General features: G+C 35.1%; 1 protein-coding gene across 6 annotated transcripts in view; it reads left to right on the top strand.

Moving 5' to 3' along the window:
- Positions 1-26429, top strand: part of Grip (Glutamate receptor interacting protein) — a 214519-nt gene that overhangs the window by 66072 nt on the left and 122018 nt on the right. For 5 of the 6 annotated variants that reach the window (XM_069818471.1, XM_069818478.1, XM_069818470.1 and 2 more), the window contains exons 2-3: positions 11197-11280; positions 20500-20574. In XM_069818471.1, coding sequence (XP_069674572.1) covers positions 11197-11280; positions 20500-20574 — 159 coding nt within the window. The remainder of the gene's footprint in view (positions 1-11196; positions 11281-20499; positions 20575-26429) is intronic. The other variant, XM_069818468.1, reaches the window with a different exon arrangement.

Genomic DNA, 26429 nt, shown 5'->3' with positions numbered 1-26429 from the left:
CTTTTTAGGTGCCTAAAACTGTGTTTTAACTCCTTGCAGCACAAATGTGATTTTTTATGTTTTCATATCATGGATCATAACAAAACTTCGATCAATTTTTGTTTGTTTTTTGTTTTTTTTTTTTTTTTTTTTTTGTTTTTTGTTTCTTTGTTTTTTTTTTTTTTTTCAAAATTTTTAACTTTGCACACAATTTAAAACAGAGGTGACACCTCTGTGTATCCTCAAGAGGTGGTTGCATGATGGAACATCTGTAATTGTAGAGAAAGAAAAAGAAAATTGTGGTTCTTCTGAACAACCACTATGCTGCAAAGGGTTAATGCCTACTTTCGATCATTATGGAGCCTAGTTGAGGTGTATAAAAGTTGGCTAATGGCCTAAATGTCCAAAGTCTAGTTATAATGTATATAAAATATTACTAGTTGAAGGTAGGTCGTCAGATTCACTTTTTTCTATCAATTTCAAATGGTTTATATATTTTTAATTACATTTCTGCTGTAAATATCATATTTTAGAATAGATTATGTCAGTCGTACATAAATTACACATATTTACGTCGCCACTAATACATACATACTGTCTTCCAAATTCCTCTACTCACTCCTGTACTTAATCACTTGTTTTAGGCAGTTTTAATTCAACTAGTAATGCATAATACCATAAATATTGCTAGCCTAAATTGAAGCATACTGTACTTGTTTAGGAGTAATGAACCTGTTTAGAGTGACCCTGTTGTGCGCGTTACTTGCGTTTGTGAGCAAGGTATCTACTGAAGGACAAGTGACGTGATATATATTCCGTGCACACTTATACTCATTCCAATGTTGTTGGACTAGGAAAACGGTATGTATGTATGTATTTACTCTCACTGCAATGGGTATATACCCGGTGGCAGTGGTAACTAATTACACTCAATAATGACAATAATAAACTTATTAATTAAAAATACAGTTAATAATAATATTAATAATTAATGCTAACAATAATTTATAATAATAATAATAAAAATAATAACAGGGAATATCCTAAATTAAATGAAGCACGATCATTTAAAATAACATTTAAAATAAATCTAATTTGTAGCTTAAACCTAAGTTCGAACTAAAACCCACGAGTATGATATGTTCATATCTGCACAAGTACCTTTCAACGTTACACTCATTTCGCTGTCAACTCACTCACTGCACTGGAACTACGACACATTTCACTGATTCTATCCTGATTTCACTAACACTTCAAAAACATTTCACTGTTCAAATACTTTGCACTGCCACTATAAACTATAAAGCTTCACTGACAGGAACACGTTTCACTTACACAACACACTTCACTGACACAACACACTTCACTGACACAACATAATTATTCACTGATACAACACTTCAGTAACAAAATATCATTTACACCCTTTAAATACTGTGTATAATTACCGTCTATTAGTAAAGTCCTTAAGCCTATTTTTAATTACATTTTTGGTTGTTGGTAAAGCCTTTAGTAAGTCTGCAGGTAAAGCATTCCAGTCCCTGATAGTACTGGAATGCTATCAGGGACTGGAATAGCATTGCGCCTACATGTAGGTCTATGCCGGAGCCTAAATTTGTATCTCGAAGAGATACTTCTGTCTGTACTTACGAATCTTACAATGAAATACGCATGTGCAGATACGCTGTTATCAGCTCCCCTACTGGAAGATTGGGACAAGTTCCCATAACAATTAAAGATCTGTACTTAGTGCTATCGTGACGGTATCTCCGGTAGAATATCTTTTCATATGATAGTAGAAATTGTTTGTCGTAAGGTTTAAAGTGAAATTCCCATAATAAATTAGTCTAATAAGTTATGATGTTATTTTCGATTTAAGTTTTTTTGAAGTCATGGACTCATACTGTTACTATGCAGAAAGTGAGATGATAGTACCTGTTGATATTCTACAATGTGACTTCACAGGCATCAGGGGCGAAACTTGTAGGAATTGCGTCGGTAAGTATCTTGAATTTTATTATGAAATATGAATATAATATAATAATATACAGTAATATATGATATGATATACTCGTATGATATGATATATGACATGACATAATACATTAGTGTTAATATAAACAAATAAATAAAAATATATACAGTGAATAACAGAATTATTCGGACACTTAATATTCCAAATGTTTATGTGTATGTTACTAAACATGTTTGCAAAAACGCAGAAATTAAGCTTGCGGTTACGTCAAATAAACCAATTTGCATAACATGGGCATAAAAAGAGCTTGCTAATGAAATGGTATGTTAATATATTTATATAAAAATAAACAAATATACAATTTACTGCGTAACAAAAATATTCGGACAGTCCTGTTGCTCCTATTCTGTACACCCCTGTTGATGACTTACCGGAGGTGGAGGTACCGGGTATCAATAACATGCGAGCCTATTTTTAGTCCTACTTGTGCTGTCGTTTCAGCAAGACGGAACACAAAATGGGTCGTAAAGGTAAGCAAACAACATTTAATCAGAGGCAGTTAGTGATATTCCATCACGAAAAAGGGAAAACCATTCGAAACATTGCAAATGAAGAGAAGTACAGTGTCTGACATAATTCTCAGATATAAAAACGAGGACAGAATAGAGCTGAGAAAGCAAACCGGTCACCGAAAAATCCTCACAGACAGAGAAGAATCTCCTATTATCAGACAGATTAAAAAGAACCCTCGTATAAGTGCCCCGAAGTTAGCTTCTGAAATTGAATCGGCTACGGGTAAAAAAGTGCATGCCCAAACAATTAGATGGGCAATACATAGACGGGGCTACAACGGAAGAATAGCCCGAATAAAGCCTTATGTTTGTGAAAGGAACAGACGTAAACGACTTCAGTTTGCTAAGGAATATGAAAATAAAGGCGAAGATTGGTGGGGAAAAGGCTCTTTTTTTTCTGATGAGAGCAAATTCGATGTTTTTGGCAGCGATGGTAGACAAATGGTCAGGAGAAAGCCTAAGGAGGAAATGAAAACCAAGAATTTGCGAGCTACTGTTAAACACGGTAGAGGAAATGTTATGATATGGGGGTGCATGTCAGCTTCTGGAGTTGGTAAATTGGTGTTCATCGAAGATATCATTAAGAAGGAAGACTATCTACACCTCCTGCAACATAATTTAGTGAAAAGTGCAGAAAAGCTTGGAATTGAAAAGGAGTTTGTTTTACCAGGAAAACGATCCCAAGCATAACTCCTATATTGTACAAGAATATCTGCTCTACAAATGCCCTAAAGTGCTTCATCCTTCTCCACAATCACCGGATTTGAACCCTATTTAACATTTATGGGAAGAACCTGACAGGAGGGTTCGATCACGGCCTATTTCTTCTAAAGAAGAGCTGATAGCAAGACTTCAAGAAGAATGGGTGAAAATTCCTATAGATATAACAAAAAAATTAGTACATAGCATGCCACGCCGACTGAAAGACGTTATTAAACAGAAGGGTGGTCCTACAAGGTACTAATAATGAGCTGGAATAGTATTCTTTGTTTTCAAAAAGTGTCCGAATATTTTTGTTAGTATTAGAAATGAAATGTTTTCCTTTATGTTTTAATAATTAGAAGAAAATTAAGTTAATTGGAATTGTTGTGTTGAAAATGTTTATATGAAATGGGATACTTTTAGGAAAAAAATAAGGAAAGCTTATTTTTATATATTTATATGTAAATATATGTCATTGAATTGTTAGTTGACGGATATCCGAATATTTTTGTTACTCACTGTATATACACACACAAGGTGGGTCAAAAGTCGCTTTCCCCAATATTCGTTCTTAGGTTTCATACTTGTAGGACTACAGATAAACAGATGTCATAACTTGAATAAGCGAATAGATGGTGTAATAAGTGATGGGTTGACAACTGCTTCGTGCGTCAACTGCTTCTCCGATCGTTGACTGAGGAAAGAGCTCTAAACATATGAAGGCATATAAACGGAGTACGAAGAATTTTGCCCTAGTTTAGATTCACTATTCCAGTGAAATAGTAACATAAAGTAAACATTTTTATGCGAATAATATTTACTGTCAAATCAGACTGCCATATAGGCAACATTCAAAACTACTTGTAAGGTACTACCTGTTTTCGAATTCCGCATACAACATGGAAGTATTTTTATCATTGTTACGTCCTGCGTCGTCTGACGTATTAACCTCCCATCACGGGAATCCCTCTGTGTCACCCGTATAGCGTTCCAGAATTAAAAAAAAAAAACAAATTTACCAATAGCTGGAAATATTGATAGTCTTGTTATATCTCTTGTTTGAACGAAATATGAAGGCAAATAGCTACAGCCCTGACTTATTATTGCGTACGTAGATGTTAGCGGTGATTGGTTATTTATTATAATGGATAATTATAGTAACAATAGTGATGGTAATAGATACTTTATAATAGTAATATAATTATTTATTCCATTAATTTTATCTCTTATCTTTGGATTGCAATATGTCATTGAGATTTATGAAATTGAGGTCTGTAGAGAAGAGCTATATCTTCAACTCTCTTTATTCTTCCTCAAGCTGATACTGATCGCACTCAAAGTCAGAATAGTGCAGTTAGTGTACGTACACTTATGCCACTTTCACTTTGTGTTTAAATTAAAGGAATTTTGGTTCCTTTAATTCTAACGAAAAATTGAGTTCCTGAAACTAGTTGAAGAGGTGGATTCCAAACTAAGTCAAAATGACAAGTTATGGGATAAATGACAATTGTTAAAATACATTTGACGTCCTTATTTTCTGCATATGCTTTTTCAAACGCATATAAGTCAAGACTTATGAGAGTCTTGTAAATAAACATACACGGATATATATCATACTAGGCTTGAAAAGGATAAATTAAAACATAAATAAAGAAAGTTAAAATCTTAAGAAAAGGACTTAGGACACTTTGGAATCCATCGCTTCAGCTATATCCAATTGTTTATGAACATTACATTTGCAAATTATAATAATTTATAAATATAGTATTAGTCAAATTATCTTGCATCTCATAAGGTAATTGCTTTAACTACTCATTTTATATTTACAGTACATGTTATATTATGCTGACCTTTAAAAATTAGCGTAATTACGAAATAAATTACTTTTTAAACCGTTAATAAAATTCAATTTCAAACTTCAAGGATATTCCCAGAATGGCACTGAATGTGCGTACAATTTGAATTACATTAGTGAGCAGAATGCTTCTACACACCCTTATAATTGTTTAATTTCCTGTTCGCTAATGCACAGGGGTTGTACGTTGTCCTATTTAACATATTACTAAACATCCCCACCCATATTACAGCATTATATATCTATTTCCTCTCTAATTACTTTACTTGTCTCCGATTTAATTTACCGTGAGTTTTTCGAGTCAGGTGCTCTGAAGAACTTTTAATATAGACTACTGTAAGCATATGGGAAAACTTCCTCTTGGAATGGAATGGCATTTATGGGAGGGGGCACTATGGCTCAGCATTGCCACATGTTACGATCTATTGTGCTAACCCTCAAACTAGGCTCATTCCCAAATCCACACCGGTTGACTACACTAAAGTTCGCTGCGTATCCAGGTTTCGAGCAGGCAACCCCACTCGTTCCTTAGCCAGCCCCCTCTGTGCGTCGTCATCCGGCGATAGGGAAATGCTATGGAATGATGACGAACTGGATAAATAGTGACGGAATGATGTGGATGCCTAATATGGGGAAAACAGGAAAACCGCGGGAAACAACCTCAAATGCGACCTTGACCGCCACAAGTGTCACTACGGATTTTTCAATGAAAAATCCCAGACCTGACCGGGACTTGAATCCGGGTCGCCTACGTGAAAAAAATTCCTCTTGGATCTGTATGTTCTGTACTCTAACCATTGTTGTTTAATTTTAGTTCCTATTTTATTTTATTTTGTATATTCTCTTACAGGCCTATCTATACTAATAATAAATCTGTAGCCGAAATTTTTCTGGTAATTTTCGATTTTCCAAAAATAATTGATCCTATCATATATAATTAACAACCCTGAAACCGAAAATCGCATTTTTGAAATTTTTGTTTGTATGTCTGTCTGTATGTTTGTTACCTTTTCACGCGATAATGGCTGAACCGATTTATATGAAAATTGGAATATAAATTAAGTTCGTTGTAACTTAGATTTTAGGCTATATGGCATTCAAAATACTTTTATTTAAAAGGGGGGTTATAAGGGAGCCTGAATTAAATAAATCGAAATATCTCGCTTATTATTGATTTTAAAAATGATTTCCGATAAGTTTTATTCTTTACAAAATTTTGATAGGACTGATATTTAATGAGATAAATGAGTTTTAAAATTAAAATAACGCCATCTAAGACGGTGCAATGAATTAAGAACAAATGACTTCGTCTATAAGGGGCCTTGGACAACAACAATCGAAACAGGGGCCTTGGCCATCAACAATCGAAAGCTATTAAACATAGCCTACAGAGAATGTTTCTGTGTTTGTATGAAGTGATATCAGAAGCTAAATTAACCGATTTGTATAATTAATTATTATTTCACCATTGGCAAGTGTGGTTTCTCTAGATGGACATAATGCTATAATGTTATTACAGTAACGTCTGAGTAAATCGAGGATAGGTAAGATTAAAATACCTTCTTATACACAGAAAATTTGATAGGCTATTTTGTACATTCGTTTTCTGTATTTCTTAAAATAATATTTATGTACACTCATTTTAATCTCAGAGAATTAACGAACAACGAGAGTGTATTGATTTAGTATGCAGTAATAGTACGTTAGCTTAGCAATCCATTATTTTATAATTCAAATTTTAACTATGCTCAATTGAATCGTGTTAAAATGCTTAAAATATATATGCAATAAATGCAATGCAAAAGAAAATTTGGTAATGAGCGAAGCAGATTATCTTGCGCTGTTGTAAAAATTGTTCCTGGACCCAATGTTCTATTTTAATTGTGTAATTACTTTATATTTATTTGTAACAGGTGCAGCGGAGCGCACGGGTACGGCTAGTTAATAATATATCTGAACTGCGACCGAACACGAGCGTTGCTCATTCGGTCCTCAAATTTTGTTAATATTGCTGTATCTTCCTTTTTATATTGATTGTATTATTTTATTTATATTTCTTTTGTTGTAATTATATTCTTTATTCTGTATATTTAAATTTAAATAATAAAATAAATAAAAAACATTTTTATTTCAAATAACATGCGATTGGAGACCTTCGTAGCTTGCTCTGGTTCGTTTGAATGGGACTAGGTCATTTCTTTCACACGCCTTTAGCTGCAGTATTAATACCACACTATACTTCGTTGCATAATGGCTGACAGGAGGTTTAAACATTGCTGGAAGAGGAGGAGAGAAATATAATTGCTATTCAACCAATGGCAGAGGTCTCGTTTCACGCTTGTCTTGATATTGGGCGGGGGTAGAACGCTTCAGACCGTCCAACTTCAAGTCAAGCGTGGATTGAGACCTCTGTCATTGGTTGAATAGCAAGGCAAGGTTTACATCTGTCAGACATTATGGAACGAAGTATATATACGAATATTAAACGAAGTGAGATAAGATTATTTGATTGAATTTCTATTAAATTAGATTAAATTCCATTAGACTGAGTTGGATTACACATTAGAGATTCCTTGGGAATATGACATTTTAAAAACTTGTGTATTCATTCATTCAGTAGTTTTCTGCCCAAGGGCAGATCTTTCACTCCAAACCAAGAATTCTCCAATCTTTCCTATTTTCTGCCTTTCTCTTAGTCTCCGCAAATGATTCATGTATCTTAATGTTGTCTGTCATCTGATATCTTCTTCTGTCCTGAACTCTTCTCCTGTTGTCGACCTGGTTGGCGAGGTTGCGGGTTCGATCCCGGGCCAGGTCGATGGCATTTAAGCGTGCTTAAATGCGAGCGTCGTTAAATAAAACATAACATTTAAACTCTTCTCCTGTTCACCATTTCTTCCAGTGCATCCTCCAGTAGGCAATTTCTTCTCAGTTAATAATTTTCACTTCTCGGATGCGCTGATTAACTAAAACGTATTGTTATCTTCTTTGCCCAGAACAAGTTTCAGCAATAATTAAATCTTTCAATGCTCTTGAAGAACTATTCTGTAAGAAATCCTACTTACTCTCGAAGGCCTCACAATATTTAAATTTTTACTGTAATAAGTAGGCCTTAGTCGTAAGCCTATTGTATTAAATTAGAGAAAAAGGCCTCCTAGCCTTAGATCTGCTAGATTAATAATATTTGTTTACTTATTTATTTATTTATTTATTTATTTACTTATTTATTTACTTCATTTATTATTCACTCATTCATTCCAAATTTAAGGTTTACAACTATTTTATGATACGTTAATTATGTATTTAGTAATTTATTTCTGAAATACACAAATCAAAATAATAATAAATAATATTATACCACTATCGTACTGTAACTTGCGGAAACACGACATTTTGTCCCTTGAAGCAGGCGATTTAATAATTCGATCTATTGTTTTCGTGAAAAGCGCAGACACCATGCATTTATAAGAAGATAATATACTGTATTAAAAACTAGTTAAAACAGGATCACATTTTCCGATTTTTAATAAAGACACATTCCTCATGAAAGCCACAAAGTATTTTCACGATATGCTCGTATTAACAACTAATTAAGACAGGGTCATATTTTCCGTTTTTTAATAAAGAAACGAAAAAGAGAGATACTGAGACACGAGCACTTTGTCACGAGTACACGTGCAAAACCGCTCCTTGTAGAGATGCATTACGTATACCGGTGAGGTAAGAAGCAGGTTACTAGTGTGAATCATGCTTGTGTAGCCGAAGTATTTCTATTAGGAGACAGAATTTGTTCGATCTGCAAGTTTTTCTACCCTAAGTTGTACTTAAGGTTACTATTGTGAATCATGCTTCTGTAACCGAAATATTCGAATTAAGGGATAGGATTTGTTCATCGGAAAGTTTTTCTGTCCTAAGCTGTACTTAATAATTCTTCATAAAACAAATACCTCGCGTCACGTGTTTCTCTGTGTCCGTTATGACTGGAGTCCTGCGTTTGGTCACCAAGCAGCGCACAACAGTGTAGTCGCGTTTGGGGTATAGCTCTGTGGCAATGAACACCAGACACACAGCACAAGTCTGCTGTTTATTGGGTAAGGCAGTCAACATGCCGAAACAAAACAAGAAGCAAGTAGTCAGTGCAAATATTTTGTTTTTACTGTGATTTATTGTCATTGTGACCATTTATTTGTTTATGTACTTATTTATGTATTTATTTATCTACTGCATTTATTTATAGATGTGTACATACATAGGCTGTGTCCAGTTACAACGTTCACGTGTAAAGCAAGCATTCATAATTAATTTCTACACTCTGGCATTAGAGACGGTAATACATGGAGACAAAGAAAACTTACAAACATTTCTAAACAAACGAAAGTTGAAACTTCGGGACCGAAATGTATTTTATATATTTCAGTATTAACACATTTTCAATTGTGAACTTGTCATATTATTTACTTCTAAACTAATTTTAAATATATCTTTATTTTAAAAATTGAAATTTAAATATTCATAACTTTGTAAATAGGAGAAAAATCATGAGCATATTTTTCACTTTTTGGACGAAAAATACGAGTATATTATGAAATATAAAGTATCTAGAATGTAGATGGGTTATTGTGAGAATAATCTTCTGTTGCCCATGAGGGGCTTAAAATAAATATTATTTTGTTGTGAAATCCACGTGACGGTATAATTTGTACGCGAGTACTATTCCCACAGACACACGAATAAACACGAAACGGAGCAGGAAGACAGCCACATTACAGCCTTGACTAGGTCTGTCTCGCAGAGGGAATCTAGTATGATCCACATACAGTAGTGGCATAAAAAACCGGACCGACCCTTGTAGCTGATTTCAGAGCCTTGTTCACTCCAGAGCACGATAGACTGGTAACTAAGACTTTCGTGGTTTGAATCCTGCCTGGGAAGGAAACTTTTTTTTTTTGTTCCTTATTCAAATTTATTCCCAATACTTTCCGATTCCTGGTAAAATTCATGCCTGGGAATAATAATTTAATTAAGTAGTAAAATATCGCTGCAATCGAAAAGTATTGCGAATAAATTTGAATAAGGAACAAAAAAATATTTCCTTCCCACGCAGGATTCGAACCACGAAAGTCTTAGTTACCAGTCTATCGTGCTCTGGAGTGAACAAGGCTCTGAAATCAGCTACAAGGGTCGGTTTTTTTGCCACTACTGTACATCTATCTAACTTGTACTCAAAGTAACCAAACGCAGGACTCTAGTTATGACGTAGGACTAACCGCTGTTATGAACGACCCAAAGCAATCCATTTCTACAACATATTGTGGCGTGCCTAGTCTATGTCTATGCATGGTCCAGAGAAAAATATTTGGCTATTATATGTATATATGAAAAATCATCTCGAAAAGGAATAGTGTAAAGAGCTGAGTTGAAATTCCCGAGGTCTGTTGTCGGAAACTTCCCCAGGCAAGAATTCGTTCGAAAGGTATTGTAAGGGAAATGCTGCATTATATATAAATATAGGTACTGTACATTTAAAGTAAAACTTAATATGAAATGGCATGAATAATCGTATACATGGATCTGAACAAATTAAGTTCTGTAGTACAATAAAAAAATGATTTCGGATATTGGAAGGCCTATTAGCAGTGAGAGAAGATGAACTCTTGAAAGGCCTGCTTTCATGAAGATGGATGACAACGAACCTGAAAATGTCTGAACTATGTACTGCAATAAAAAATACTAAGAACTTTATAGTTAAAAATAGTTCTGTAATATCTCACTCTGATTTTTAACGGCATGTGTTCGTTCTGTAAACATGAGAGCTCTCTTCCTAGGGCGAAAGCTGTTAGCGACAAAGCTTACCTCTGTTCTTCTGCAATTCACTTTTTTAAATATTTTATACAGATGTAAATAAATTGCCACACAAATAATCGACCGTTCCTGTTCATCTCTTGTAAGAATCTTTAAACAGAAACATCTCGCATCTGGATCGGAACTAGTGTCTACCATTTTGGGTCATACGACCTCGCACACTATGACAGAGGTTGCAGAAAAATTTTGCGAAGATTCCTTCCCTAAATAATTAAGAAAATCGCTCAAAGTGCTTATTTCTTTTGTTTCAGATGTCAACAAACGTACATCTCCAAGTCCAACACCTTCAGTTGACTCCGGACGGCAGAGTGGGCTTGGAAGTCGATCTCAGAGCCGTAAGTTTTTGTTTCATTGAGTTAAGCTGATTAATAAATAATAATAATAATAATCATCATCATCATGTCAAGGATCTAGACTTAGTCACAGTCTAGTATATACAGTCACGAAGCTCAATATTTAATAAATATGCATCCATAGATAATTGCTAATCACTAGGATCGCTATTATCGCCTCATAACAGACAATGCGAAATAGTACCTGCACAGTCTATTGTTCCTAGCAACCTCAACAACTCAAGCTTCGTGACTGTATATACTAGATTGTGGCTTAGTGGTCTGTTCCGTTCTCATTGTCCATCCAGTATTCTTCCATATAATAGAGCGATCTTGGCTCCGTTTTCCTGTTGAATGGTATTTCAAAATTAAATTGGAAAACTTCTTTTTAGGCATTCTTTCGACATCTGTCCATTTATTTCTGTAATGGTGGATTTTGTCAAAAACTGGTTCGATTTTAAGTTTTGATAATATTTCTGTGTTTGTTTTGTGACTTTGCCATGTGCATTCTGCTATTCGTCTTAGGAATTTCATTACTGCTGCAATGATGCGAGATTCATCTTTTTTTCATAGCCCAAATCTCACATCTATTGCAGTAAAAACATAAACAAAGAAAAAACTACAAGATACCAAAGACACCTAAAATTACAACATAATATAGAGTGGAGTTAAACAAAACAGAGTTCAGTCAGGAGTAATGATTTGGATACACAAATCTATAATTAATACAGTTGATTATTGCAAATTTTGGAATGACCGATAATAGAAGTAGGATTGAAAATTAACGGAGGTTGCGCAATTGTTCAAGGCCTTTATGCTCCAGAAGAAGGTAGAAGAGAAGAATCAGAAAATTTCTGATTAATAAAAATAGAACACAAACATACAGTTTTCAGAGATATTGATCTTAATATAATGTGAATTGTTATTCACGATGGAGTTACTTAACACACAAAATAGTTTAAATGTAGAGTAGCTCAAATTCGATAATCTGATAATACTTACACACCGTGTTTCCCGCTTAGATGATCGAGAAATAAATGCTCACCACTTAAAATCAGATCAAGATATCGTTGAGATTTAATCTGACAAGATAGAGAAACTGTCCAAGTTTACGCAACTAAGTCTGAAAACAGCTGCATGCGTAACTTTCGTTTGTTTGTTGCTAAAACAATCCTGGCGCCATTTTGTAGGAGAACACGCCATGGTCAACATGTTGACACCACAACAGAAAGTTCAGTGATGCTATGACTATCAGAAGAAAAATCTGTTAGGCGAGTACAACGCCGTGTTCGTCGCACGTGGATAGGTGGATCGGAAGACGAGGACCCATGGCCTGGCCAATCAGATCAAACGATCTGACTCCCTCGGGCTTTTTTTCTGAGGCTTTGTGAAGGAAGCTGTGTACCAAAGAGAAAGAGCTAACACTTTGGAGAAACTGAGACAACGCATCACAAATGCAGCTGCGCTAGTGGCTCCACAAATGCCACAAAACACTTGGCGGAAGGTTGAATACCGTTTAGATGTCTGCAGGGCAACTCAAGGCGCACACATCGAGGTGCATTCAGCATTCTCCGAAACTCTGAGAGTTTTTACATCAAGTTATGTAAAAAGTTATGTTAATAAACCATTATTTATACTTGAAATTATCACTTATTTCTCGATCCCTCTAAGCGGAACACGGTATATTAAAATATAATGAAATGTATGTTCGAAAGAATTAAACGCACATTGAAAACAACAAAGAAGCAAGTCAAAGTGTTATATAACGTCTATTCCTATTGTTCTGTATGGATCAGAAAATTGCTTCCTTAACTTCAAAACCATACCAAAAAACTGAAGCAGCTCTGATGAGATTATGGCATGATAGAATAACCATTCAGGACAGAGAAGAAAGGAAAGAGAGATAGCAATAACTACATCTTCCTAGCATTAAAATAGACTGACAGCATATCAAATACATTTCTTGGAACATCTTGGTAGATTAAACGAATGACCTACTTAAAATACTCTCTGAATGCAAATGTAACGGAAGTGTTCGAGGATCATAAGTGTATGAAATAACAAAATAACAATAAATTAAAAGTTAAATATCGATAGTAATAGTGATGCTATTAAGCTAATTGGACATAATCATGCAAGTCCATTTAACAATGAACTGCTAGTATTTTTACTATAAATAAGATAGACTGCCCATAGTACTTTCATGAAAAAAGTGCATTTACAATAAAGAATTAAGGAAAAACCATGGAGTATCAAAACAAAAAAAGAAGAAGAAGAAGAAGAAGAAGAAGAAGAGGAAGAAGAAGTAGGTGGACTGGTTAACAAGATCTAAAAATTGTTTACAATTTTATTGAAAAATTGTAGTGAACATTTGCCTCTGTACATTCAAGTTATTTTTTCTTGTAGGTATATTAAATATGCAGAAGTAGATATTTCTTTTTGTCGCACTTCTCTTATTTGTGTATCTTATCAAGAAATTTAGTTTCTTCTGAAATTTTGTGATAAAATTCAGCACATGATACCTTATTGAGTGTGTTTTGACAAGGCCTTCACAGTAAGTTTCATCTTTCGTATTATATTTTCCATTTGACCATAAACAGTTTACTAGGGAAAAACATGTTCCATAGCAGCATTTGACCCAGGAATTACCACACAAAATCCTACAAATGAACGATGTTATTAATGGTATGTTTTTACTAGTGAAATAGGCAAACATTTCACAACAGATTATAGATCAAATACTTCTCTATGGTCGTACAACTAGTACTTCCTAACATTCATATCTATAATTGCAAATTAAAATTTCAGAGTCCCAAAAAATTATTTGGGACAGCACGACATTTTTCCAAAAACAGACTGCCCCGGAAAAAACGAAACGAATGAATACAAAGCGTTCGCAATAGCCAAGAGTTCTCGCGTTAAAGCCTAGGTTGGTGAATTATATTTTTAGGAATGAATTTCAGAATGGAAGTAATTCGAAGTTCTCTCTTTCAAATTCATGAAAGATTAAAAACTCCTAGTATAGGGATATGATTCATCAACAATTTTCCTCGCTTTCTAAATAATGTCTGGGCGTCGATATCCTGCAGAGATCTGTAACAGTTTTGGTAGTGAGATTCTATAGGCTATTTGCAGTTAAAAGTACTTTCCACGTAGACGTGCAATTCAAACATGAAAATACAGGTCTCTCTTGGCTTAAGTACTAAATATGTGTAGTGAAAAAAGAAGCAACATTGAAATCGCGTATCTGATTGGTAACGAAATTATTGTCTGGATTACTGCACACATAAAGTGAATAAATATGCAATACGAAAAGTAATCATTATCCATAATAAAATTGGAAAGTCACCGGCGTAGCTTAGTCGGCTGAGGCACTTTTCTGCCGATCCTGAGTTGCGCTCGGGCGTAGGTTCGATTCCAGATTGGGTTGATTACCTGGTTGGGTTTTTTCCGAAGCATTCCCCAGCCATAAGGCGAATGTCAAGTACGTAACCTATGGCGATTCCTCGGCCTCATCTCGCCAATCGTTATCACCAATCTCATCGACGTTAAATAACCTAGTAGTTGATCCAGCGTCGTTAAATAACATACCAAAAAATTGGAAACCTCGAATACGTTGTTCCTGATGGGAGAATTGGAACAATTCCAGACTCAACACATCTGATAAATCGGTGAAAAAGAAACAACATTGAAATCACATATCTGAATGGTAACGAAATTCTTGTGTGATTTGCTGCACACGTAAAGTGAATAAAAATGCTCCATAAATTAGTCTATAGTGCAAATTACAAGAAGTAATAATTATCCACTAAGAAATTGGAAACTAAGAACACGTTTTCCCAACGGAAGAATTAGAACAATTCCAAGACAACATAATTATATTATACATCTGTAGCGCTTAGGGGTCTGACAGCAGTTGTTTATATCCGTGTGGACGCGGAAGGGATGTTCAGAGGCAAGACGCAATAAGAAAAAAATTAGTCTATATATAAAAACCTATTACAGACGTAACCGGGAAATAAACTACATACCTGTTGACCTACTAATACCAGTATTAAAAATCCTTAGTTCGCATTCCTGCCTCTGGTAAACTTAAGTAAGCAGTAAGTTGAAGTTACTTATACCGTATTTCCTTAAAAAGTGAAGATAAACGTGTGCATATACTTACTCACTGGCTTTTAAGGAACCCGGAGGTTCATTGCCGCCCTCACATAAGCCCGCCATTGGTCCCTATCCTGAGCAAAATTAATCCATTCTCTATCATCATATCCCACCTCCCTCAAATCCATTTTAATATTATCTTCCCATCTACGTCTCGGCCTCCCTAAAGGTCTTTCTCCCTCCGGCCTCCCAACTAACACTTTATATGCATTTCTGGATTCGCCCATACGTGCTACATGCCCTGCCCATCTCAAACGTCTGGATTTAATGTTCCTAATTATGGCAGGTGAAGAATACAATGCGTGCAGTTCTGTGTTGTGTAACTTTCTCATTCTCCTGTAACTTCATCCCTCTTAGCCCCAAATATTTTCCTAAGCACCTTATTCTCAAACACCCTTAATCTCTGTTCCTCTCTCAAAGTGAGAGTCCAAGTTTCACAACCATACAGAACCGGTAATATAACAAACGTGTGCATATAATGAATAAACAGGTATATTCAATTGTTCTCTCTTGTGCAGATCCAGAAACAAAATTCAGGTGGCCCAGCTTACTGAGCATGCGTAGTATGTTATAACTGGAACTTCGAAAATTCAGGTGGCACAAATTTTGTTTCTGGGTCTGTACAATATAAGATTAAAAAAAAGAGAGACAGTCCTATTAAGTGTGGTGTGTATATGTGTGTATATATATATATATATATATATATATATATATATGTGTGTGTGTGTGTGTGTGTGTGTGTGTGTGTGTGTGTGTATTATATATAGGGTGTAAGGGGTTTAAGTGCCGTCCTTTTCACAGTCGTCGGGGACTGTCCACAGGATCTAAAAATGTCCATACAACATATGGTCAAAACTTGATAATTTTCCCAGAAAAAATATTTGTTTACCTTATTTTATTTACGTTATACTGCTTATATCGTTAGTAAAATTACGAAAAAAATTACATCAGTAGGTATATCTAGCAAAGTGTTAATATTAGTTTAAATACATATTTGTGTTCTATTTCGTTTCCGTGAAATTAAATAAAAATCCATGCTTAAATTTTTTTTAATATTCTGGCATGAGAGATGTGGCAACGTGTTCAGCAGGCAGTATTCTGCACAGACGTAAGTACGAGTCAGTTGAGTTCAAGCTCCCTGTCCATAGGTATACTGCAGAGCAGATGACAGTTCAGCACAGGGTATTCGATAAACAACTTACAATGTCATTTACAGTTTAGGAATATCCTATGTTATTATGGAGAAAGTCGTCGTAATTCGAGACAAGAAGGATGTACCGTCAACCTTTTCCTCAAAGAGGGTTACCTAATCGGCGAAATTTTATAGCAGTTTCTCAACGATTTTTAAAAACTATAAATCAAGAGAGTTTCGTTTCGAAAATCACACAACCAGAAATTTGTTTAAAAATGATACCGCTTTACGGAAGAGAGAGAGATTAAAATTTTGCATTAGAAAAAAAGTTCGTGTGATATTGTGCAGGAAACCATTTATTTTTTAGACATGCAATAAAAAATGTAGGAATATTGTTACATAAAATGTAAATTTACCATAATGTTCTATTAATGAGATTGAAAGTTTGTATTTTCTGCTCGTTTTATGTAAAAAACAGTATTATCATGGTCCGCCCCTGTATTAGAACAGAGCATCTGTACCGGTATGTCTGTACCCGCTTGAACTGTACTGTATACTTATATACCCACTCCTCCCTATCCAGCAACGTTGCAAAACATCTAATATTGTAAACTTTAATAATTAGTTAAATATTGCAATTAGAAAAAATTAGAAGGACATGTTTTCTTTCTTATGACATGAATAATCATCAGTTAAAATAATGGAACTTATACCCCTTACACCTCGTATACACACATATACAAGGAGGGTCAAAAGTCGCTTTCCACAATATTTGTTCTTAGGTATCACACTTGTACGGATTGAAATCGATCCTGTTAAAATGACTATGAGTGTACAGAAATAACATACATATTAATCTATATAATATGTTATATTTTAGTAATAATTTCTGTACATATTTTTACATATGCATATTTAGAATTTGTTTTGCTTTCTTTTAAAATTCTAATATTCTGTATTAATATAACACTTTGTTCTAAGAAAAGCAGAGTTCAATGAAAACTGTAAGAGATTATTTATTTTATTCCTTGAGATTTAAGTAGAATATTATGTTAGACGCGGTCCCAACGCTCTTTCCGTCGGCAGCAGTTACAGCTCCATTCCGTGCAGCCACTTAAAGCTGATACCACTCCACTAATGTATTCATCATGTTTCCTTATCGAGAACTTGGAGTTTGGCTTGTATCGGTTGAAACTTACTGCTTGTATTACACGACGGTGTCTTAAGTCTACGTTGCATGTTAGTTACATTAATGCATGTCATGTATAGTGTTTCATTTTATGAATATAGGCCTATAGTTACTTTAAATATTTTGTTACCAATTTTCTTTAAATAAGCAACATGAGATTATGAATTAATATTGTTGGTGACAGTTGATTAATGTAACGCTATACATACTGTACGTGTTTATAATTTGCTACAATAAAGTTAAAAAAGAGTGGGCCGGCGACAAATGTCAAAGTTCCAGAAACAGAATAGTGCGCATGCCCGTCTCCTTGAAGCTCCAGTTCACAAGATGATACAATTAAACCATGTAAATTTGCTGTACTTTATTCTAAAATATGTTATAAAATTAAACGAAGGTTGATTCTAGCTGTATCAGGGCCTCTGAAGAGTGAAATAGCTAGTAAAATTGATAAATACTAAATATATTGAAACGGGGTACAAAATTTATCGAAACGAAGATGAACGAGAAAGCTACATAATAAGTCGGATTAAAGTATGAGCTATTGCAGCGTAGGTTGCTTAAATGTGGGTGTAAACCTGATAGGATTGGTTATATGTATTAGGTTCGAATCTCCGTTAGTCTTAATATTTTACATTAAAAATTTACCATAATAAATTTTTATAAACACCATCTACACAAATATAAAGTGACATCATCTGGAAGTCGATCGAATGTTTAGTAAATAGAACAACCCGTTCCTCGGGTAACACTCATATCTGTTAATAAAACCGTCTGCATTTATATCTGATTTATAGCTTTTAAAAATATGCTTAACTACAACATTAAAACATGTTATTATTGTAAATACACAATTTAGTTCTATTTGCTTTAATAATGGCAATACTGAAATGATACTGTTTGCTATTCTTCTATTCATATTGGAGTTTAGCTTTCTGTATTTTTTGTTTACCTATATTCTTCACAGGGAGCGTTGCCGGATAGTAGCATAAGCTAGACGGTCCACGACACGATCCATTTTCAAATGTTCTTTTCGTTGCAGTTCGACGAGACTTTATGCGAAGCTCTCTAAAACGTCTTCCCTTGAAGAGATGCGCAGCAGACCAGGTGGTTTGTGGACGAAGTAGTAGTCCCTACCACAGGCCTTTTTTATACTATATATGTTTTTTTTTTGCATAATTTTGTGTTTTTATGTTTAATGTCCTTCTGATTTTTGAGGAAGCAAATAAATATTAATTTTGTCGTGCCTAATAAGAGCCCACGAATAATGGACTATAATATGTTGCAAGATCTGCATAACCAAGTTTATTAACAAATTCCACTAACACTTGTCATTAAAAATATAAAATAATACGATAATAAATCAACCCTACCGGGAAGCGAACTCACAATCTTTGGTTTTGAAATCAGAAACCTTACCCCTACGATACACCAACTCGAAGCACTTGCTGCATTGTAGACGGATCACAATCAAAGAATCAACCAGAACAAACGTCACAGTATTGCTTTCGAACTCAATGAGTTTACTCGTGTGAACCTGACTTAAAAACTTCATATTTAAACTTCCAAGTGTCGGTACATTCTTTTTGAACTCAATTGTCTCTGTGGGATTACCTGAAAATGCAAGAAAGTTTCTCTAATATAGTCTATGACAAGAAACATATTTTTTTAGATCATGATTAGTAATGTGTAATATATATTATTGTAATCTAAACTACTTCGCATTCATGGTCCTATCATGCTAAGAGAAAAGTTCCATAAATATTAATAATCAATCATAATCATTTATTTTATTTTACCTGGCAGAGTTAAGGCCTTAAGGTCTTCTTTTTCACTCAACCAGATCTGCAATTGGACGGAGTTACGTAATAATAGACCAATCGACAATTTGAAAAAAAAAAAAAAAAAAAAAAGATATTTGCACAAATTTCTTGACGGCAGGCTAATTTAACTCGGAGAAAATCAAGAATGCAATATCTGAATATTTTTTGCTATTTATAAGCAAAAATTCGTCTATTGCATAAAATTCATTTATTTATTTTGCTTTGAAATATTAATTCAACTGCTGGTCTCTTATTAAAAATCGGTTACCTTTTTTGGTATTATTTGTGCTATTTTTTTTTTGTAATGGTATGAATGTTATAATACTTCTTGCCAATAATGGCCAATATCTCGAAACAGGTTTTTAACGCTTGGTTTCTTATTGCTTAAAGCCTTGGTTTTTCTGAGTCGACGCTTGCGAGTTGCGAGGTGTGAGGTCCGCCTCGCACAAATACGGACCACAGGAAAGATAGTGAGTAGTTTCGATAACTACGAGATGCGAGGCCTGCGCACCTCGCAGTTATAGAAACCACTCACTATCTCTCGTATAGTCCGGATTTGTGCCAGGCGGACCTCGCAACTTGCATGCATCCGCTCTGAAAAAGCAAGGCTTTACTCCGTCCAATTAATACAAATGCATTAGTAATAAATAGTAATATATAGGATTAAATGTTGTAGAAAATGTCATGACACTACAAATTGTCCGGACGCAAAACGTTGAGCTATATCGCTGGAGAATTTAGACAATAACATTCTTTCATTTCTTTAATTCCTCTTTCGACTCTTCGGTTCCACTTCCACCACTTCTTTCTGCATTTCGGCGCTTAATCAATCCCTCCTCCTCACATTACTTCCTCTTATTTTACTTTTCCACCGTTATCAAAACATACATGTCTCATTGGCCACGTTGTTTGTTTTCCAGCAGAAGAGTTGCTCGGAGTGACGGTAGTGGAGCTAGTGAAGAAGGAGGGCTCCACCCTGGGAATAGTCATATCAGGTAAGTACACAATGGGTGGTACACTCCCCTGCAGGGCTACGCCCTCTTTGATTAATACGTAATTTTTCCCACGATGTAGTCACGGTCTGTAGCTATCAAGGTGGCCGAGGTGTGATTTTTAGAGAAGGTTTTAGTAATGGGCTTCTGGCATCAACTGTAAAGTGACTAGTCTGCTGTAAGGATTGTGATGACATTTGCAGATTTTGTGTACTCTCTACACTAGAGATGAACAACGATCGAGAAAGCAAGATTAATAGCGCCCGCAAAGCCGAAAACCCGCCCGACAATGTTGTATTACGTCGCGTCCTTGACGTAAAGACTAGTTGTGGGTCTTCCGAGACTCGATATTGATCATCTCCCGAAGTCCCGAAGTCAGCAGTTGTTTATACCTGACTGAACTTTTATCTACTTTGGCAACTGTTATATATGTATAAACAATCAAGTAGCCTACTTGAAACATCTCTACCTTTCAATGTATAATAATCCGTTCCCCAGTCTTTATTTCATTAGTAGGCCTATACTAAAAGGCTAGGAATTTTGTTTTCATATGTTTAAGATCAAATGTGCAATCTCAAGTAAGAGATATTGACGTTATGTTTTATGTTTCTTAGAAATGCAAATTTATTTTAGAATTGTTTTTTTTATTTGTATAACTATAGGTAACAGGCTATATAATAGAACCAGAACATTTTGATAACTAAGATATTGTTCTGTTTTGTCTTTTTGTCTCATTTAAACATTATTTATTTCAATGATTTATGCTATTCAAAGTTACGAAATCTTCCCACGCCGGCCAAATGCTATTTCGAGAATGATGAGCGGGACTCGAAGCGCACGAGAATGACGAGCCGAGACTCGAAAGAAAAATGCAGCGAACACAGAGAGCGAGAGCGGCAGTTAGTTTTGTTCATCTCTACTCTACACATTTGATGTTAATGGACCGTTTGCCAGGCAATGCAAGAAATGTTGTAGGACTGTGGAGGATATGCACTGCTTTTATCCACGTACGAGGAATTTAGTGTACTGTACATACCGGTATTATAAAGAGAAATTTTTAAAGAACTAAAAGTCCATTCGATATTTTCAAGAATATACATGTTTTTACACTAGTCCTTCCGAGAAGATGGTTTTTGTTGTGATATCTAATTGCTCTTCTGCCTGCCATACTGTATACAGTCTCTTCTCGTAAACCATTGCACCACTTTTATTAATACTCAAGAGAGAAAAGACATTATTCGTTGAGAAAGCACTCACATGAAATATTACTTTGCATTAAATTATAACGTGATTTAATTTTAAGCCCTGATATCAAAAGAAGATCTGTTCTATTGATTTTTACTTCCCTTCTATTTTTAATTCGTTTAAAATGTTTCAAATTACATAATAGTAGAAACCGTGTATTGTTCTCAACATTGTTTTGTTGACAATAATTTATGTTGATTTATTGAAAGCACCTCGAGCCGTTTATTAATAGGGTTGTGTTGTCAATGTCTTAGGTTGTCGGCCGTATCTTCAAACTTAAAGCACAGTCTTCGTACCTGTCGTCTCGCTTCACTTACCTTTCTTCCCACCACAATCTGAACACACGCTCTCGCCATGAAACAATACTAACAATACCATCCCATCGCACCTCCTCATACTCATTCTCTTTCACAATAGCCCTGCCAAGACTCTGGAATTCGTTACCTGCTAGCATCAGGGACTGTCGAAATAAAATTCAATTCAAACGCAAACTTACTAGGCACTTGGTCAGTAATTGAGACTCGTTCAGACATGGTTTCTTGTAAATAGTTATTTTAATCTACCACAAAATATCTCAATATCCGGTAATTTCATCACTATAGAATTTTGTTATTGTAGGTTTCATTTGTAATTTAGTAAATACAAAAATATTCTTTGTTCTTAACTTCTATGATAAAATGTCTAGCTTTCATTAATCAGGTATTCTTGTCGTACTTTAATTTTTATTGTAATTGTAATTGTAAATTTAATATTAATTGTAATCTTATTGTTCATGTTATAGTTGTAATCCCCTGGTAGAGGGGCAGAGAAGGCCTGACGGCCTTATCTCTACCAGGTTAAATAAATAAATCTAATCTAATCTAATCTAAAATATACAGTCACGAAGCTTGAGTTATGAGGGTGCTAGGAACAATAGACTGTGCCGGTATTATTTTGCATTGTCTGTAATGAGGCGATATTAGCGATCCTAGTGGTTAGCAATTATCTATGGATGTATATTTACTACGTATTGAGTTTCGTGACTGTATAGGCCTATACTAGACTGTGCTTAAAATTTAGATTGGAGGTTGTAAACGTACGTCTGTCAGTTAATTATTAAAAGTGTAATTCTTAATTGTGTTGTAAGTTGTAGATTCTTAAGATAGGCTACAAAATTAGGGCAAGTAAAGAGCAATGGCAGTGGAAAATCTTTGATTTCACGTAGTGAAGCAAACTGTACGTAAGAATGCGATCGTATACAATTTTACTATCACTTACTGAATGTAGTCAAAGGTAAAAGTCTTAGTATCAAACTGCTTTAAGCAATTCAATGATGTAGACCATAGCCTTTAAGGTAAACCATCCTTTGAAAGACCATCTATTCTATAGAATGAGACTATATCCACCAAACTGGTAATCAATCCAAACGCGAATCAAACCCACGCCGGAGCGCAACTCCGGATCAGTAGGCAAACGCGCTACCGTCTGAGCTACACTGGTGGCCTGCCATTGTTTGAATGGTTTTTTTTCGCTAGTGATTGCTGCCATATGACTTTGGTGGGAAAGGCAAACAGTTAAAAGTGTTAAAAATACTTTTCGCACTAGAGTCAAAAGCACTTTTCGCACTCTGCCGTATAGTAGCTCATTGTTAACACACCTACTTTTAGGAATGACCGTTTAAATATTACTTTTTATAATATTCGAAGTATGTTATGGTACTATTTTCGAAACCTCCAGTTCTTGTTTCGTCCATTTCTTAATAATTAGTTGGTAATATTACTTGAAGCAAGTAAAGTGATAGGTTTGGAAGTAAATCCCGAAAAGACAAAGTATATGATTATGTCTCGTGACCAGAATATTGTACGAAATGGAACTATAAAAATTGGAGATTTATCCTTCGAAGAGGTGGAAAAATTCAAGTAGGCCTACCTTGGAGCAACAGTAACAAATATAAATGACACTTGGGAGGAAATTAAACGCAGAATAAATATGGGAAATGCCTGTTATGACGTGGATATGTTAGGGGAAAATCCACAAACGATTAGGGAAAACACGGAAATTCTACTTGAAGCAAGTAAAGCGATAGGTTTGAAAGTAAATCCCGAAAAGACGAAGTATATGATTATGTCTCGTCACCAGAATATTGTAGGAAATGAAAATATAAAAATTGGAGATTTATCCTTCGAAGAGGTGGAAAAATTCAAATACCTTGGAGCAACAGTAACGAATAGAAATGACACACAGGAGGAAATTAAGCGCAGAATAAATCTGGGAAATTCCTGTTATTATTCGGTTGAGAAGCTTTTGTCATCTAATCTGCTGTCAAAAAGTTAGAATTTATAAAACAGTTATATTACCGGTTGTTCTGTATGGTTGTGAAACTTGGACTCTCACTTTGAGAGAGGAACAGAGATTAAGGGTGTTTGAGAATAAGTTTCTTAGGAAAATATTTGGAGCTAAGGGGATGAAGTTACAGGAGAATGGAGAAAGTTACAACGCAGAACTGCACACATTGCATTCCTCACCTGACATAATTAGGAACATTAAATCCAGACGTTTGAGATGGGCAGGGCATGTAGTACGTATGGGCGAATCCAGAAATGCATATAGAGTGTTAGTTGGGAGGCCGGAGGGAAAATGACCTTTGGGGAGGCCGAGACATAGGTAGATGGTATGATATTAAAATAGATTTGAGGGAGGTGGGATATGATGGTAGAGACTGGAGTAATCTTGACTGGATGGGAACCGATGGCGGGCTTATATGAGGGCGGCAATGAACCTCCGGGTTTCTTACAAGCCATTTGTAAGTAAGTAAGTAATATTGTGGTAATACTTGGAATTGTGGTGGTAGTAATGGTGGTGATGTGGATTACTGTTTCTGTTAAATGTCGGATCATTACAGATCTTGCATGCACACATCTATACTTACGTTAACGATCTACTTTTAAGATTTATATTCTCGCCCGTGCTATGCAGGCTACGTTTGGAATATAGGGGCCATAAATGTTCATAATTTTATGACGCCTTGAGTCTTGTGAAGTAATTCTATTACTGTTCCAAATTAGTGATACAGATAGCCGACGCGAGATGACAAATGTTTCCGAGTGTTTAAAGTCTGTAATAAAAACTATGTTTTATATCAACCTGTTTTTTGTGGAGAGGTCTTGTCGCGTAGTTCGCTCTTGCACGTATCGCGTGGTTGGACGACTGTGTGTGTTATTATTGAGTCCAACTTTGTGGAGCCGAGAACCTGGCACACGACCTCGGCAAACACGTGACGAAAACGCATCTTCCTGCCTCTCCACTGTGCTCACCCCACGCACTTAAAATTTCCCCTCGTGAAAATAAGAACTCAGGAAAATCCCACCCACGAATTCCTTGTTCATTCTCGAAGAAACAAGTCACTCCGCGATGCGGAATGCGACGAATTCGTGACCTTCAGTAGGCCTACAAAGATCACGTTCCATCATTAGAAAATTCCGGCTTAAGAAATATTATATTGTAAATCTTTTATATAAAGAATATTCTAGTGAAAAATAAAAACTTGTAGCAAGTTCAGGCATTTAAATACCGATATCTAAGAAGTATTTTAATACACTCAAAAAGTAGGCTACTGTAATACTCTCCAAAATACAACTCAATGGATAAATGATAATATTACATAATATTATTTTGAAGTTCCAGTTTAAATTCTGTGCAAAAAATATAGGCCTAAACACCAATTTTTTTATAATTTGTAAAGAAATGGGAGTTTATTATAACAAAAAGAAATAAGGAAAAAAAGTTACGCGTACATAAATACGATCACCACCGTGTTGTTCACTAAGAAATAGTCGTTTTTTTATTTTATAAACGGCATTAGTAAGTGCATTCCTAGCAATATTTTCAGTGACATCCGACATGGGTTGTTTCAGTTCCTCACGAGTAGGTTTGCTAATAAATACCCTAATTTCTATCTACTCGATCGCTTTTTATCGGTAACTGCACCAGTTTCTTCAAATTTGTTCATCAGCTTACGAAATGATTTTATAGAGCAGTGACCATTTCTCGACCCATGTAACGTTCGAAATCTCTTCATTGCATTGGGATATTGTCTATACTCTATTGCATTCGTAATAGCACTGAACGAGAAGAATACGAACTAATAATGCCCGTTACACATTTGAGGAGATCTTGCTAGCGAGAAATGTGTAGCGAGAAAAATCAAAGATAACATGAATTCAAACGGACGTCCACACACTGGAAGAGATTCTCGTTCGATGCGAAAACCTCGAGTGAGTTTCTCGCTGGAATCGGTAGCTAGCGAATTTTCTTGACACATTTATCAAGAATGTTTGACATTTATACTATTTATGACGATAAAATGTAAAAAAGATGAAATAATATCACAGGTGGCGGTGAATGTATTGTATTGTTTTTAAACACTGAGGAAAGATGGCTGATAATAATTTCAGTGAGAAACTTATCGAACTTGTATGATGTCACCCGTAGGCCTATTTATATTTATTTATTTAGTTGGTTATTTTACGACGCTTTATCAACATCTTAGGTTATTTAGCGTCTGAATGAGATGAAGGTGATAATGCCGGTGAAATGAGTTCGGGGTCCAACACCGAAAGTTACCCAGCATTTGC

This window comes from Periplaneta americana, chromosome 2, assembly GCF_040183065.1.
Source record: "Periplaneta americana isolate PAMFEO1 chromosome 2, P.americana_PAMFEO1_priV1, whole genome shotgun sequence".
Classification (NCBI taxonomy): Eukaryota; Metazoa; Arthropoda; class Insecta; order Blattodea; family Blattidae; genus Periplaneta; species Periplaneta americana.
The sequence above is the reverse complement of the archived record's forward strand: the minus strand, read 5'-3'. Positions and strand labels throughout refer to the sequence as shown.